Raw genomic sequence first — 17170 nt, forward strand, 5'->3', positions numbered from 1 at the left:
AAAAATAAAAATTCAGATGCCCGGCATCTTCAAAGGGGCCGGACGCTGAATAGGGAGTGGCAGTGGCGGTGGTGGATAGATTCATGCTATGCATGAATCTGTCCATTACTCATATAGGGGGTGACGTAGAAAGAGCGGGTGTCGCCCCTAATGGAACGGCTGCCACTGGGTGCTACCAAACCTAATTATATACTACTGGGCGGCTATCCTGGTAACAGTTAGATGGTGGCTTGAACAATCCAGAGCTAATGCTGCTGTTTGTCTGGAGGGGGCCATCCTGGGCTCCCTTAAAGAACTTGGCAACTTGGTATATAGGGGCTCTAAAGCTTTTCCCTCCCTCCCTAACCCCACTAAAGTAACCTTAAGAGTTTGAGTGGTTGATAGAAAGCGATTTCTTCATCCCAATCAGTGGTCTCCCTTCTGCCCATTATGGGGAAATCCTTTCTTCCTCATTTTAGAACGATACCAGATCCTCAACTCTGCACTGAGAACCGAGCCATCAAAAACCGCCAATGCCTCGGTTTTCATTTCTCCTGAGCAATAGTGATGCTGACTGTCAGTTGGCAGTCGACTGATGGCAGTGAAAACAGGTCACAGGAGTGCAAAACAAATTGTACTCCTGTGACCTAGAGGAGAAGCCCAGCCTAAAAAGCTCAGGCTGGACTTCTCCTATAAGGCTGACTCCATAGAAGAATTACTAAATTAGGTGACAACAATTTTTTTTTTTACCTCAATGCAGGTAATGCATTAAATCTTCTGAGGACCAGGTGCTGGTGAACCTGGTAGCAACCAGGGATTCCTTCACTTTGGGAGGGATTGCCTCTCTCTTCCTGTTATGGCCATGGGACAGGAAATAAAGGTAAATCTTCCCCCAAATTACAAAAAAAATAAAACCTGAAAGGAACAATCTCCCTTCCTTACTGTATCCAAAATGAAAAAAAAGTTTTGTCTTTAGCGCTACTTTTAAATCTGAAACTACACTTTTTTGTCCATAACAACCATGGAATAGACATTTATCAACACGACCCCTGTTTGGTAATACCTGAAAGGAAGCTGCATTTGCCCATCAGTATAAGTCCATTCCAACCAACACAGGCGTTGGTGTAATGACGAACACTCAGGTTAAGGAGTAGATGATTCTGGTGTAATACACCCCAGCTGTTCTGTCTCTTTATAGTGCTATAATATGTATTTTCATCCTTCCCTCAGTTCTCTTCTGCTATTGAAATCTGAGATCTTGCACCGGCATCTAAATAGCCCGACACAAACATCAGAGAGAAATAGAGGTGATGGAACCAATTTTTAGATGAGTGGAGAGAAGGCTCTGATGTTAGTAACATCAAAGCAGAACTCCATGCAAACAGACAGAAGCGCATTTTAAATACAGATATGTTTACTGATTTTATATTCAAAAGGATTGGTAACTTTGTAAAGCCTCTGGCACACTGCATATGCAGGCAGGAGACAAATGTATTTCCTGAGTTAGCAATGCAACTACCTATCACACCTCTCTGCCTAAAGCATGCTCACTAGACACAAATCCTCACCATTCTCCTCTCCTCTGTCCGGGGAACAGAAGGTGAATCAGGAAGTAACAGAGCATTCTTGGTAGTGCATTGTGCCAAGGGTGTGTACATGATTACAGTGAAACTAAAAAGAATTACAAATCCTTTGGCAGACAAACCTGTATGCATTTCAAATGTGTATTTATGTATTTGCTTGGTGTTACATTTTTATTGCCCTGTCCTAGGCTTTCAAGATCTCATCTGGTTATCAAGATTGTTGTGTGGATTTCACTTTTAATTTAAATATTGGTGTTTTTATGGAGTTTTTTTTTTTTTTGCTTTATAGAAAAATATTTCATTTAAGTGAGTGATCTTGTTCTGTATTGTTACACAATGAACCTCTAGCAGAAACGGCGCTATCCGCCAACCAAATCAATAAATTAATTCAAAACCATGAAAAACATACAAATATAGAAACTCTACCACTCCAAAAATCATTAAATGCTATTAAATAAACTCAAGGTACACATCATTATTTGACTAGACTCTCTTGGCTCCCTCTGTGCAGGGCGCTGTGTACTATGTAATTCCATGTGCCTTTTCTGGGCCCGCTGCCCCTTCGCTATAGGCTCAACGCCATACAGGTTATGATCTATGTGATGAGGAACATGCACCCTATCTGCTTGTTTTTGGTGGTGCAGGGGTGAATTTTGGACCTTGCTGTCCCATTTCTATACTTTTATCACCCTTGTAGTTTTTTAATGCAATATTAGGTATGGTTTCTGTATTGCAAATTTTGTATGTATCACTGTACCTTGTGATTCACCTTACCTCTTTAAACTTTTGTTTTGTATGTTCTAAAACCTCAATAAATACCATTGAAACAGAAATAAATGCAAAGGTTCATATTCCAGTGCTCAGTGTATTTTGATCACACGCTACGATGGCGTTTACTGGTTACAAGTGATTTATAATACTATTACTGTAGGTGGTGCATTTTCTTTGCATTTTATCAAGTAAACTATTATGTCACCATGGAAAGCTTTCCCCTTTTTTCTGTCTGAACTTGGCTTTCTGGGCACATTAGAGTCATCCTATGGACAACATAGAAGGACATTGGACCCAAGAGACCATCCATCCCTGGGAGATGCAAGCACTGTTGACTCGCTTGTTCATGAAAGGGGGTCCTGTCTCTCTGGTTAGTGTGGGAGAAGTCAGGGGAGAGAATCACTTGGGAGTTACCACCACACACAGATCTGAAGAATCGTTATCCAGCACATTTTTACATGTGGGGAGAATACTAGCACATTATACTAAGCACTGGAAGTGTGGACTTTCATATGAACTGTAGGTTTATTTAAAAACGTGTGGTAAGAGTGTTTTATAATGTTATGGATTCATTTTTAATTTGATAGATTTGGTTGGGCGGGCAGTGCTGTTTTTGCTAGGTTTATTGTGTAATCTTAAAGTTGCTTTCTGCAATAATGTGACAGCAGCTATCCAAAACATTTATAAGGTATACGTTTTTTCACGTAACACAGGAATTGGAATTCATTATCTTTGGATTGTGTTTTTTTCAGAGAGAACATTTCATCTCCTGTTATTGGGAAGAGATGTCTTCGTCACTGACATGCCATGACCCCAGCAGACCCTATGCAGAACAGTACAAAATTGACAGTCGTCAATTTGTGACACTGTTCAGGTTATGTTCACCCTGGGCATGGGGTCCACACATAGAGGTTCTAGCTACAAGGATGTTCCGTCTGCTAGACGAAAACCAGGACCAGCTCATTGAGTTCAAGTCGTTTGCTTGGTGTTTAGGTGAATAAAATTAAAATATTTAAGAATGCCAATAGTTCCGTAGGTCTACCAGGTTACCTTAGAGTGTTCTGTGCATATGTGTTTTGCAATTTGTTGTGTAATAAACCTGGGTTTTTGTACGTTCCATACATTTTGTGATTGTGTACGTCAAAGAAATGCTACAAAAACTTTGTTTTTGTTCTTTAGATATCATATACAACGGTGAGATGAATGAAAAGATCAAACTGTTGTACCGACTTCATATATCACCAGGTAAGTAAATTTTTTCAGATATTAGGATCATACATATGCAATCTGATTTTCAAAACTTGATTAGCTATGGTTGGCGTATAGCCATAGGCAACATAGATCACACCATAGATAACAATTTAATACATGGATTTCCCACTTCTTTCCTCGCATACCACTGACCGTGCATGTTTTCAGCTGTTGCTCATTTGTAACCCTTGTTCTTGTATGCAGAGTACAGGTCCTGTTGGAGGGTTACTGTTGTTGTTTAGGGGTTGTTTAGAAGACCACACTGCTGGACAGTCAGTAGGAAATGTTCACATCATGCAGGTAGTATTGTGGTCAAGCAAAGGCCCTCCCCTTCTGGGCACAGAACATATTCACTCGACTATGGATTAGGAATTTAGGGGCATTAAGGTATGTTTTTCTTTATCGTACATCACGGGACACAGAGCGGCATTCATTACTATATGGGTTATATGGAGTACCTTCAGGTGTAGACACTGGCAAATTCAAACAGGAAATGCCCCTCCCTATATAACCCCCTCCCATAGGAGGAGTACCTCAGTTTTTACGCCAGTGTCTTAGGTGTTAGTCATGGTTTAGCTTGCCTCCGCATCCTTGGGATTAGGTGAGCTACCGGTTCTGTCCAAAAAAGCCTCAGCGCTAAAGTGGTCAGTAACCGGACCCCAAACCCTTGGGGTATAGCCCATAATGCTTTTCTTTTTAGAGAGCTGGACCCTGGGCCCAGAACTTAGAAACCTTTGCGTACCTAAAGTTTTCTGTTGCCAGGGTGCTATATGGGCCCAGGACAGTGGATCCTTCATAGGAACCCAGGGCCTGAAGGTCTAGACATCCCCACGGAGATGGGGGAAGATTGGGCCTCTTGCTTGGCAAAGTCCTGCGGCATGGAGCAGGTAAGTGAGGGGAAAACTTGCGGAACTTGGTTCTTAGCAGGTTTTTTTCTGGGGGGTCACAGGGGACATGCCTAAAGTTATGCACTGCATCTGGCAAACTAGTCACATATCATAAAGATAGGATGGCTCTCTATGTATTATTCCCCATAAGATGTGACCTCCCTTGTAGTGTTGGAAAAGCATTGAGTGGGGCCTGTGTTATATAAAAATATATGTGTGTGTCAGAGAGCTTTGCTTACCTGCAGGCCTCCAGGCGATGCTCCATTCAGTCTTCCTCCTCAGAGCCTGCAAGCAGGCAAAACGCTGACCTCCTCATGGTTCCAGGCTGCAGGCTGCAGTTTGCTGGAACAGAGAGGTCCCTTCCTCCCAAAATCCCCCCCCCTCCCCCTGTCGGGAGGGGCATTTCCTGTTTGAGATGGCTGGGGGGGAAGGGCGGGTCAGTGGCTTAAAGGAAGGGGCGGCCCTTCCTTGTTTGTTTGTTCCATTCAATACTTTGGAACTGAGGAGAAAGACCAGAGCGGCAGCACGGGGCGCCGAGGACACACAGTGGCCAGAAAGGATATTGCAGTCTTCAGAGGACTGTTTTTTCAAGCCTAGAAATAGGCTGTTTCTTTTCCATCTCATAGTTTTTCTTTGCAATACTACTCAGGGGGACAGAATGTTTTTTCTTTCCTGGATTTGAAACAAAAAACGAAAAAAAAAAAAAAAAAAAAGTCATCTAGGGGAGAGGAAGCATTTTTTTATCCCCCAAACAGGTGTTTGGACAATTAACTTTTATAGTTCCAAATACCAATAGGTAGCAGGTGTACCTCGGTATTGTACCATGGTATGCCGCTGTTTTCCCTACAGGGAGCCTTGGGGCCATCGGGATCTGGGGCTGGAGCTGACGCGGGTCAGTCCAACCCTAAGATGGTCACGGAGGAGGTATTACTCACCTCTTTAAAAGAGATGCAGAAAAGCATGGGAAAAATGATAGCCGCAGCTATGCGGGGCAGTAAGCGGAATAGATCTCCGTCGCCCGAGCGCGGACCCTCAGAAGAGGAGGTCCTTTCCTCAGGGGAATTGGACGACCTCTTGGACAAGGACCAAGTAGGTTCAGGGATCGAAGACCCGGATACAGGAGTCTGGGGCAGTCTCCCTGAGGGAGAGCTGGTGGATTCAAGGATTGTCGGACTTGGTCCAAAGGACATTCAACTTGCCAGTACCAGATCTCCAGGTATCGACGGTTTCAGCTTTGGGCTCACTGAGGGCGCCTCAAAGCAATGCTGTGTTTCCGATCCATCCTCTATTAGAGGGAATTTTGTTCCAAGATTGGAACAAGCCAGATAAGATCTTCTTACCACCTAAAAGGTTCTCTGTCCTATATCCTATGGAAGAAAAATTTTCCAAAAGATGGGCTACTCCTGCAGTGGACGCAGCCATCTCATGTGTTAACAGATCGTTAACATGCCCTGTAGAAAACATACAGGTGTTCAAGGATCCAGTTGATAAGCGCTTGGAAGCACTACTTAAGAACTCCTTCACTACTGCAGGGGCAGTAGTACAGCCAGCTGTGGCTGCGATTGGGGTCGCTCAAGCATTATCGGATCAATTTAAGCAGATGCTTAAACTTATTCCGGCCCAGCAGGCAGAAAAATTTTCGGATGTCCCTAAGGCCATATGTTTTACGGTAGACGCAATCAAGGATTCTATCCAGCAAGCGTCACGTTTATCGTTATCCCTTATCCATATGAGAAGACTCTTATGGTTAAAAAGCTGGGAGGCTGAGCCCCCATGCAAGAAGCTCCTGGTAGGGTTCCCCTTCCATGGAGGACGACTCTTCGGAGAAGACCTAGATAAATACATTCAGACCATTTCAAACGGCAAGAGTACTCTCTTGCCAACTAAGAAGAAGGTTCAGGGACCTGCGTTTAAACGACAGTATTCCCCTGGGCAGGGGCCCTCTAATGCCAAGCAGTATCGACGGCCTCCTGCAAAAGCAAACTTCGGCTTCAACAGCAGATCACAAGGACAGGCTGTTAGAGGCAAAAGGCAGTGGTTTCGCAAACCAGCAAAACCAGCCCCCAAGCCAACCTTATGAAGGGGCGCCCCCACCCACGAAGGTGGGGGGAAGGCTGCGACTCTTTTCAGAGATTTGGGAAGCCAGCATTCCCGACGAGTGGGTACGGTCTTCCGTGGCCACAGGCTACAAATTAGATTTCCTAAGGTTTCCTCCTCCTCATTTCCAGAAGTCGAGGATTCCAAACGATCCGGAAAAGGGAGCCGCATTAAGATCGGCATTAGATCATCTACTTTCCCAGGAAGTAATAGTAGAGGTACCAGTCCTGGAACAGGGGCTGGGTTTCTACTCCAACCTATTCATCATCCCAAAATCCAATGGAGATGTCAGGCCAATTTTGGACCTAAAGATGGTAAATGCATATCTAAAGATCCGCTCATTTCGGATGGAATCCGTGCGGTCAGCAGCTGCCACACTCCAGAAGGACGACTTCATGGCGTCCATAGACATAAAGGATGCCTACCTTCATGTTCCAATTTATCAGCCACATCAAAGATATCTACGCTTCATGGTGGCTTCGCGTCACTTCCAATTCGTGGCGCTTCCCTTCGGGTTGGCTACGGCCCCCCGGGTGTTCACGAAGGTCCTAGCCCCAATCCTAGCCAAACTAAGGATCCAAGGGGTCACGATCCTAGCATACCTGGACGACCTCCTAGTCATAGATCACTCGTCTCCCGGCTTGGAGCGAGCAGTGGCCCTCACGGTCCAATACCTCGAGAGGTTCGGCTGGGTCCTAAATCGAGAAAAGTCAGCTTTCCAGCCCACAAAGCAGTTGGAATATCTCGGCATGAGATTAGACACAGAACAACAAGGAGTGTTCCTACCTCTAAGGAAGGTAAAAGCCATCAAGGAATTAATCCTACTGGTTCTAAGCAAGAAAGAACCGACTATTCGCCTATGTATGAGGTTACTAGGCAAGATGGTGGCCACATTCGAGGCGGTACCATACGCCCAGAGCCACACTCGCATCCTACAGGCAGCCATCCTGTCAGCATGGAGCAGAAGGCCACAGGCCTTGGATATCCCGTTGCCGCTCTCATCAAGAGTCCGACAAAGTCTGTGTTGGTGGTTAGACCCTCAGAATCTACTGAAGGGGAGGTCTTTCAGCCCAGTGGCTTGGAAGATAGTGACCACAGACGCCAGCCTGACGGGCTGGGGAGCAATTTTGGATGGTTGCACTCGCCAAGGTACTTGGGCAAAGCCAGAGAAGCAGTTGCCCATCAACATCTTGGAGCTCAGAGCTGCTCGACTAGCCCTCAGGGCTTGGACGTCAAAATTGCAGGGGTTCCCGGTGAGAATTCAATCAGACAATGCCACGGCCGTGGCATACATAAATCACCAAGGGGGAACCAGGAGTCAAGCCGCTCAGAGAGAGATGAGCTTGATTCTTCTATGGGCAGAGGCTCATGTGCCCTGCATATCGGCAATATTCATTCCAGGAGTGGACAACTTTCAGGCGGACTTCTTAAGCCGCCAGACTCTATGGCCGGGGGAATGGTCTCTGCATCCACTAGTCTTTCAAGCACTCTGCCAAAGATGGGGAGTGCCGGACGTGGATATCATGGCATCGAGACTCAACAAGAAACTAGACAGGTTCATGTCCCGCTCAAGGGATCCGATGGCCTGCGGAACCGATGCGTTGGTTTGCCCTTGGCATCAGTTCAAACTTCTTTATGCGTTTCCCCCGCTCCAGTTACTACCCCGCCTGCTGCGCAGGATCCGGGTGGAGCACATACCAGTCATCCTGGTAGCTCCAGCATGGCCCAGAAGGGCATGGTACTCACTAATCTTAAGGATGGTAGTGGGAGACCCTTGGACTCTTCCTCTACGGCCAGACCTGCTATCGCAAGGTCCGATCCTCCACCCTGCCTTACGGCATCTAAAATTGACGGCCTGGAAGCTGAATCCCTGATTCTCAGGGGTAGAGGTCTGTCTCAGAAAGTAATCTCTACCCTAATCAGAGCCAGGAAACCGGTCTCTAGGGTGATTTATTACAGGGTCTGGAAGGCCTATGTAGGCTGGTGTGAGTCCAAGCGATGGCTTTCTCGCAAATTTACCATCGATAGAGTATTAAGTTTTCTCCAGCTAGGAGTGGATAAAGGATTGGCATTAAGCACAATCAAAGGACAGATTTCTGCTCTGTCAGTGTGGTTTCAGCGGCCGCTGGCCACCCACTCGCTGGTTAAGACCTTCCTTCAAGGGGTCTTACGTATTAGACCTCCAGTTAAATCCCCGCTTTGTCCGTGGGATTTAAATCTTGTTCTGTCAAGTTTACAGAAACAACCGTTTGAGCCGTTGGCTGATATTCCTTTGGTTCTACTGACAAGGAAGTTAGTATTTTTGGTTGCCATAGTTTCCGCAAGAAGAGTTTCGGAGCTGGCAGCCTTATCCTGTAAGGAACCATATCTTGTTTTTCATAAGGACAGGGTCGTTCTCCGCCCTCATCCTTCCTTCCTTCCGAAGGTCATATCCAGTTTTCATTTTGAACCAGGATTTGGTATTACCATCCTTCTTCCCTAAACCTACTTCCAGAAAGGAAGGGTTGCTGCATACCTTGGATATTGTCAGGGCCATGAAGGCCTATCTTAAAGCTACAAAGAAGATCTGGAAGACAGATGTGCTGTTCATTCTACCGGATGGGCCCAAGAAGGGGCAGGCAGCTGCAAAGTCCACCATTTCTAGGTGGATTAAGCAATTAATCACTCAGGCCTACGGCTTGAAAGGGTTGCCTCCTCCAGTATCATTAAAGGCTCATTCTACTAGAGCCATGGGCGCCTCCTGGGCAGCACACCACCAGATCTCTATGGCTCAAGTTTGCAAGGCGGCAACCTGGTCTTCTGTCCACACGTTTACAAAATTCTACAAGTTGGACGTAAGAAGGAATACTGATACTGCCTTCGGGCAGGCAGTGCTGCAGGCTGCAGTTTGAGACCCTCGGATTCCGGGGGCTCCTCTTGTTCGAGTTAAATTTAAAATTTTTATTTTTCTCAACTAAGTTGGATTTATTATGATTTGAGTATATCTCTAAATTAAATCCTTTTGTCTTGGAGATGTTCTCCCTCCCCTCATTGTAAGCATTGCTTTGGGACATCCCATATAGTAATGAATGCCGCTCTGTGTCCCGTGATGTACGATAAAGAAAAAGGGATTTTTAATACAGCTTACCTGTAAAATCCTTTTCTTGGAGTACATCACGGGACACAGAGCTCCCACCCCTCTTTTTTGAGGACCATTTTGGGAGGCATACTGCTTGCTACAAAACTGAGGTACTCCTCCTATGGGAGGGGGTTATATAGGGAGGGGCATTTCCTGTTTGAATTTGCCAGTGTCTACACCTGAAGGTACTCCATATAACCCATATAGTAATGAATGCCGCTCTGTGTCCCGTGATGTACTCCAAGAAAAGGATTTTACAGGTAAGCTGTATTAAAAATCCCTTTTTTTATGAACGCAATTGGTTGGAAGGGGATGGGTTGTGTGTGGAGAGTAGCCAGGAGAGTAGCTTTAAAAAGGGTTGTAAAGGTACAATTTTCTCGAGTCGTCTTCCAGGACGGCACCTTGAGAGTAGACTGGCTTCACCTGACAGGAAACACAATCAAAAAGAGGTTTAAAAGCCCCGCCCCTCCCCGTGCACCTCAGTTCATGATTGTGTTTCCCCCAGCGAAACGTTTTTTTGTTTTTCCAAAAAGACCTAAGGCCTGGGGCTGGTGGTCCCCCTCCTGGAAGGTGAGCCATGGGCCCTGGGAGGCCTTGAGCTCAGTGAGGCTATTGCCTGTCCAGAGGGTCTCCCTGTATTGAGGGGGGGGGGGGCTGAAGGAAAAACCATGTTTGGAAACCCCCCCCCGGCTAGGTGTATCTGGGATAGTGGCTATCTCAGAACACCTAGGTGGCTGGAATCCCTCTCTCCCGAGCGTCTTCCTACCTGCTGGGCCGGGTAAAGATGCATCTCCGCGCTGTGGACTCGGCTGCTGTTCTCCCAGGCTCGTTTCTCGGTGGAGCCAGCATTCGACGCTGCGTCGATGGCGGCGCAGGGTGATGACGTACTTCCGGTTCCGGTCTTCACCAAAATGGCGGCCGCCATCGGCGTTAGCTCACACACACACGGAGCGCAGCAGGGGAGAGAGTGGCGCCCGATTCGACGGTGCCATGGAGCGTGAGGACCGCCCGGCACTAACCGCTGCTGCAGAGGAAGCCACCAGGGGTGAGTCTACCTCTAAAAAACCTCATTGGGGCACTTGGACTGGGTCCTTATTCCCCACACACCCCCCTTCCCTTCCCCAACTCCCTTTTTGATTAAAGCCTCTGTCTTTTACTTTCAGGGGAAGAGGTTACTGCCCAGGGGGAGGCTTCTAGTGTTTCTGCTAAACATACATCTAAAGCTAAAAGATGTGGGAATTGTAGCATTAAGCTAGCCACAGACTATTCCAAGCTTTTGTGTGCTAAGTGCATTCAAAAACTCACAGGGAAGGAAACTTCGCTAATAATGAAAGAATTCCTGACAGTTCAGTCAGAGATGCTTTCCACATTAAAAGAGTTTAAAGAGGTCTTAAAACCCAAAGGACCTGATCCCCTAGCAGCTGGACCCTCCTCACAGGAAAGCTTATCCACCTCGGCTCCAAAATTGTTGAGGGCTAGGGACGTTCTTCTGTCAGACTCTGAGGATTCAGAGGCTCAGGAAGAGGGTCTCATTGATAGCCAGACAGATGAGGAGGATGAAGATGCTAGATCAGGCAAATTCATTTTTTCAGCGGATGACATGGGTGGTTTACTGGCAGCTATCTATACCTCTGAGGGGATTCAGCAGCCGACCAAACTAGTGTCAGCACAGGATAAGATGTACCAGGGTTTAGCTAAACCCCAGCCAAAGGTTATCCCAGTTCACCAATCTCTTCAGGACTTAGTTCTAAGAGAGTGGGCAGAACCTGAAAAGAAGTTACTTAGGTACAAAACCTGGAAAAGGCGCTGTCCCTTTAAGGAGGAACTAGAAAACAAATTTTTCAAAGTCCCTAAACTAGACGCTTCCCTAGCTCAACTGTCTAGACAGTCTGACCTTTCCTTTGAGGATGCTGGGAATTTAAAAGATTCACTAGACAGACGGGCAGAGACCTCCCTTCGCAGGGCCTGGGAGGCTAATGCGGCAGCCCTTGGGCCCGCCCTGGCCTCATCCTGCATTGCCAGGAATACGGATACCTGGCTATCCAGGATGTTGGAACATATCCCGCAGACTTCAAAGTTTAAGGATATCCGAGATTCCCTTAGAGTCATAGGTAGCGCTGTCGCCTATCTAGCAGACGCATCAATTGAGTCCGCTCGAGCCTCTGCTAAAACGGGCGCTCTTATTAACGCCTCAAGAAGGGCACTATGGCTCAAAACATGGGAAGGAGATTTGGCCTCCAAATCCCGTCTCTGTGCCCTACCCTTTGAGGGATCCCTCCTCTTTGGGACAGGTTTAGACCAGGCTCTAACTAGGGCCTCAGAAAAGGTTCCCTCCTAAACAAAATAGGAGGAGATTTTTTCGAGGCCCCCAGAATAAAAATCGACCTTCAGACCGAAGAGCGGCCTTTAATAGGAGGTGGATCACAGGAAAGGATAAACCAAAAGGGAGAATCCTTTTCCCTGATCCTAAACCCGCTGGGAAAGACTCCAAGTGACTCGAGAGTCGGGGGAAGGCTCTCCCGATTTCTTCCAGCTTGGGAAAGCATAACGCAGAGTCCTCATATTTTGCAGATAGTGAAGGAAGGCTACAGATTGGAATTCCGCCATCTTCCCCCACCAATTTTCCTCCTCACTCGTTTACCCCAAAATCCCATCAAAGCGGCAAGCCTTCTAGGGAATGTGTCAGACCTAGCACAACAGGGGGTCATAGTCCCAGTTCCGGTAGACCAACAGGGTCAGGGGGTGTACTCTCACATCTTCGTAGTACCAAAACCCTCGGGAAAATTCCGTCTAATCATCAACTTAAAACCCCTGAATACTTATCTCCTCTACAAGAGGTTCCGCATGGAGAACATTTACAGTCTCAAAGGACTTCTTTTAGAAGGGGTATTTATGATAACCATAGACCTGAAGGACGCCTACCTCCATGTCCCCATTTACCAGGACCATCAAAGATTCCTGAGATTTGCCATTGTTTCCCCTCAGGGGATCCAACACTGGCAATTCACCGCTCTCCCCTTTGGGCTTGCCTCCAGCCCAAGAGTTTTCACGAAGGTGCTAGCAGAGGTAGTCGCCTTTCTACATCTGAAGGGCATCTCCCTTGTTCCCTACCTCGACGATCTGCTGCTGTTCAATCCCAGTCGAGCACTTCTTCTCACAGACCTGACCACCGTCCTGACTACACTGGAATCCTTAGGATGGATTATAAACAGAGAAAAATCTTCTCTCCTCCCAGAACAGAGAAAGATCTATCTGGGATTCTTAATAGATTCCTTAGAGAAAAAGCTTCTCCTACCAGTAGACAAGGTCCAGAGACTCATCTCAGTGGTCAGGTCTGTCAGGGGAACAGCAGATATTTCACTCAGGGAGATCATGAGGTTGTTGGGACATATGACCTCATGCATCCCAGCAGTTCCGTGGGCCCAGCTCCACTACAGGCCACTACAGGCCTTCCTCCTCTCCTCCTGGGACGGGAAGGAAACATCCCTAGACTCCAGGGTCTCCATTCCAGAGTCGGTAAAGAACACTCTAGAGTGGTGGCTCATTCCTCGGAACTTGGAAAGAGGCCTTCAGTGGAACCAGTCAAACCCCCTCAGGATAACCACGGATGCCAGCTCCTGGGGATGGGGAGCCCACATGGCGGGCCTACAGGCCCAGGGTTCCTGGGATCGACACCAAAGGGAGTCGTCTTCCAACTTCCGAGAATTATCAGCGGTCGGAAGAGCCTTGGAAGCGTTCGAGGAGAGAATCCTGAACCAGGAAATACAAATTCTCTCCGACAACGCGACCACGGTGGCGTTCCTGAACCATCAGGGAGGCACCAGGTCTCGTTCGCTCCTAAGGTTGTCCCTAGAAATTCTAGGCTGGGCAGAACAGAGGGTTCGCTCCCTGTCAGCAGTTCACATCAGGGGAGTCCTAAACCTAGAAGCGGACTTTCTAAGCCGCCAACCCATTCTCCAGGGAGAGTGGGAACTAAGTCAGGAGGTCTTCGATTGGGTATGTCATCATTTCGGCATCCCAGAAATAGACCTCTTTGCTCACAGGAGGAACAAGAAGATAGAAAGGTTCTTCTCCCTCTCCCGGGATCAGGGATCGGAAGGTGTGGACGCGTTGGCCCAGGCCTGGACATTTTACCTAGCCTATGCCTTTCCTCCTCTGAATCTGATCCCGAGGGTATTGCAAAAACTGAGTCGTTCACAAGGGAAGCTGATCCTGATCGCTCCCTGGTGGCCCAAAAGATCTTGGTTTCCAATGTTAGAACAGTGGTCAGTCCTTCCTCCCCTCCCTCTCCCGGTCGGGGTGGACCTTCTGCGGCAGGGGCCGATCTTTCATCCAGAGCCAGGCTTTTTCAGTCTGACGGCCTGGTACTTGAGAGGTGGAAGGTGCAGCGGAAGGGTTGCTCAGAGAAGGTAATAGATACCCTCTTAGCGAGTCGTAAGGAAGTTACCAGGAAGATCTATGCCAAGACCTGGGGAGTGTTTTCACGCTGGTGCGCGGCAAGACAAGCTCCACTACCCGAAATATCAGTTATCTTGGAGTTCCTTCAGGAAGGGGTAGATCTAGGTCTAGCTACGAGAACCCTAAGAGTACAGGTTGCCGCCTTGTCCTACTTTTTAGACAAGAGGCTGGCTCTGGATCCTCTTATTAAGAGGTTCCTGACGGCCAGGGATAGGTTGTCACCTATACAGATATCCAGAGTTCCCCCTTGGGACCTCTCCCTGGTGTTAGATCAGCTATCCAAACCTCCGTTTGAACCGATAGACAGCATTCCGGTTAGGCTGTTAGTATTTAAATTCTCCTTTCTTTTGGCCATCACCACGGCCAAAAGAATAGGAGACATGCAAGCGCTCTCAATCAAAGAGCCTTATTTTCGTTTATTTGAGGACAGGGTAGTCCTAAGTCAGGATCCCCTGTACCTACCTAAGGTGGCAACGAAGTTCCATAGGTCACAAGAAATTATACTTCCTTCTTTTTGCGCAAACCCACAGAATGAAAGAGAACGAACCTTTCATTGTTTGGATGTAAGACGCTGTTTGTTAATTTATTTAGAAAGGGTGAGCGAGTTCAGACGCTCATCACACTTGCTAATCAACTTTTCAGGACAGAAAAAGGGTTGCCAAGCATCTAGAGCCTCCATATCTAGATGGATAAGACAGGCAATTTCAGTAGCATACAGTAAGGCTGGCAAAACGGTACCTAAAGTCAAGGCACATTCCACGAGATCTATAGCAACCTCCTGGGCAGAGAGAGCAGGAGTTTCAGTGGAACAAATCTGTAGATCAGCAACGTGGTCAAGCCAGAACACCTTTCTAAAACACTACCGAGTGGAACTCCTGTCACCCCAAGACTTGACGTTTGGCAGAAGAGTCCTGCAGGCAGTGGTCCCGCCCTAAGGTAGGCCTGAGGGTTACTTGCTTATCTCTCAAGGTGCCGTCCTGGAAGACGACTCGAGAAAATACCAGTTACTCACCGGTAGCTGTTTTTCTATGAGTCTTACAGGACGGCAGGCCTATTTCCCACCCTGATGACTTTGTATGGTTTGTATTTTCATATACTGGTTCCCGTGCTCTTATGGTGGTTACTTTATCACGAACTGAGGTGCACGGGGAGGGGCGGGGCTTTTAAACCTCTTTTTGATTGTGTTTCCTGTCAGGTGAAGCCAGTCTACTCTCAAGGTGCCGTCCTGTAAGACTCATAGAAAAACAGCTACCGGTGAGTAACTGGTATTTTTTTTTTCTCTAAATAATTTCCTTTACCTTAGTGCAGTCCTCCTTTACTAACCTCATCCTTCCATTTTGCTTTTAAATGTCCTTATTTCTTCTGAGAAATCCTCACTTCCTGTTCTTCTGTCTGTAACTCCACACAGTAATGCAAGGCCTTCTCCCTGGTGTGGAGTGTCGTGCTCGCCCCCTCCCTTGGACTACAGGAGAGTCAGGACGCCCACTAACACACCGCTCCTTTCTCTATCTGCAACGTAGAGGGCGTCCTGACTCTCCTGTAGTCCAAGGGAGGGGGCGAGCACGACACTCCACACCAGGGAGAAAGCCTTGCATTACTGTGTGGAGTTACAGACAGAAGAACAGGAAGTGAGGATTTCTCAGAAGAAATAAGGACATTTAAAAAGCAAAATGGAAGGATGAGGTAAGTGAAGGAGGACTGCACTACGGTAAAGGAAGCTATTTAGGAAAAAAAAATTGTACCTTTAGCCTAGGTTCACACTGCTGCGAATTCAAAATCGCGGTAAAATGCACGATTTTACCGCGATTTTGTCGCGATTTCGGCCGCAATTTAATGTAAATCGCGGCCCAAAATCGCAAAAAGTAGTACAGGAACTACTTTTTTAAATCGCAGATGCGGAGTCGCACTGATTAGGACAGTGCCATTGCCGACAATTGCCACCGATTTGAGATGCGATTTGACATGTCAAATCGCATCTCAAATCGTTCCAAATCGTACCCAGTGTGAACCAGGGCTTACAACCCCTTTAACCTCCAAAGAAAGAGACCTTTAATTACAGACTATTGTGAAGCAAAAGGACATCATAAATGTTTTTAGTCCCATGAAAAAAGACTGAGGATTGTTTGCTATGGGTCACTGCCAATTCCTTCTTCTGCATATTCCAAAAACTCCTCTTATTTGATCTGTAGTGGACATTTCTATCATAACTGTGTATATAGGACCTGATATGTCCATTTAGAGCAAAGTGGCTACCTTTTTTAACATAAGGATTGTATTTGAGGATTGTGAACTCAGACATTTGTTTTTGTCAGAAGTACATTTTTTCCCACACAAGTTGATGGAAATGTAAAAGCAACCCAGAAGCATCTCAGATACAAGCTTGATGCAGTTGCTTGTCTACACAGCAATACCCTGGAATTCATAAAGACTGGTGCAGTGGTGAAGAATGTGCCAGATTCATATACCTGTCTAGAACTTGTACTTGAATTTTGCTCATGCTGTGTCAGTTTTTCTCTCTGTATGCCAAAAGAGAGTCATGCCGCGTACACACGATCATTTTTCGGCATGCATTTTTTAACGTCGTTTTAAAAAAATTCATTTTTCGGGTTGTAAAAAATGAGTGTGTGGGCTAAAACGACGTTTTAAACCCGCGCATGCTCAGAAGCAAGTTATGAGATGGGAGCACTCGTTCTGGTAAAACTACCGTTCATAATGGAGTAAGCACATTCATCACGCTGTAACAGACAGAAAAGCGTGAATCATCTTTTACTAACAAGGAATCAGCTAAAGCAGCCCAAAGGTATATAGAACTTCCCCTTTAGAGTGCCGTTGTACGTCACAGCGCTTTGTTCATCATTTTTTTAAAACGATGGTGTGTGGGCAACGTCGTTTTTAATGATGAAGTTGGAAAAACGTTGTTTTTTGGACATGCTGAAAAACAACGTTTTCTTTCATGCTGAAAAATGATCGTGTGTACGCGGCATAAGTCTCAATTTGCACAACTTTTACATTTGGTGCATACAATG

The 17170-nt window shown here is 46.7% G+C and overlaps 1 protein-coding gene across 4 annotated transcripts in view; it reads left to right on the top strand.

Moving 5' to 3' along the window:
• TBC1D8 (TBC1 domain family member 8) overlaps nt 1–17170 on the top strand; it is a 149558-nt gene that overhangs the window by 127022 nt on the left and 5366 nt on the right. For all 4 annotated transcript variants that reach the window (XM_040336436.1, XM_040336434.1, XM_040336437.1 and 1 more), the window contains 2 exons: nt 3086–3326; nt 3513–3578. In XM_040336436.1, the coding sequence (XP_040192370.1) occupies nt 3086–3326; nt 3513–3578 (307 nt within the window). The remainder of the gene's footprint in view (nt 1–3085; nt 3327–3512; nt 3579–17170) is intronic.

Source organism: Rana temporaria, chromosome 2, assembly GCF_905171775.1.
Source record: "Rana temporaria chromosome 2, aRanTem1.1, whole genome shotgun sequence".
NCBI classification, from domain to species: Eukaryota; Metazoa; Chordata; class Amphibia; order Anura; family Ranidae; genus Rana; species Rana temporaria.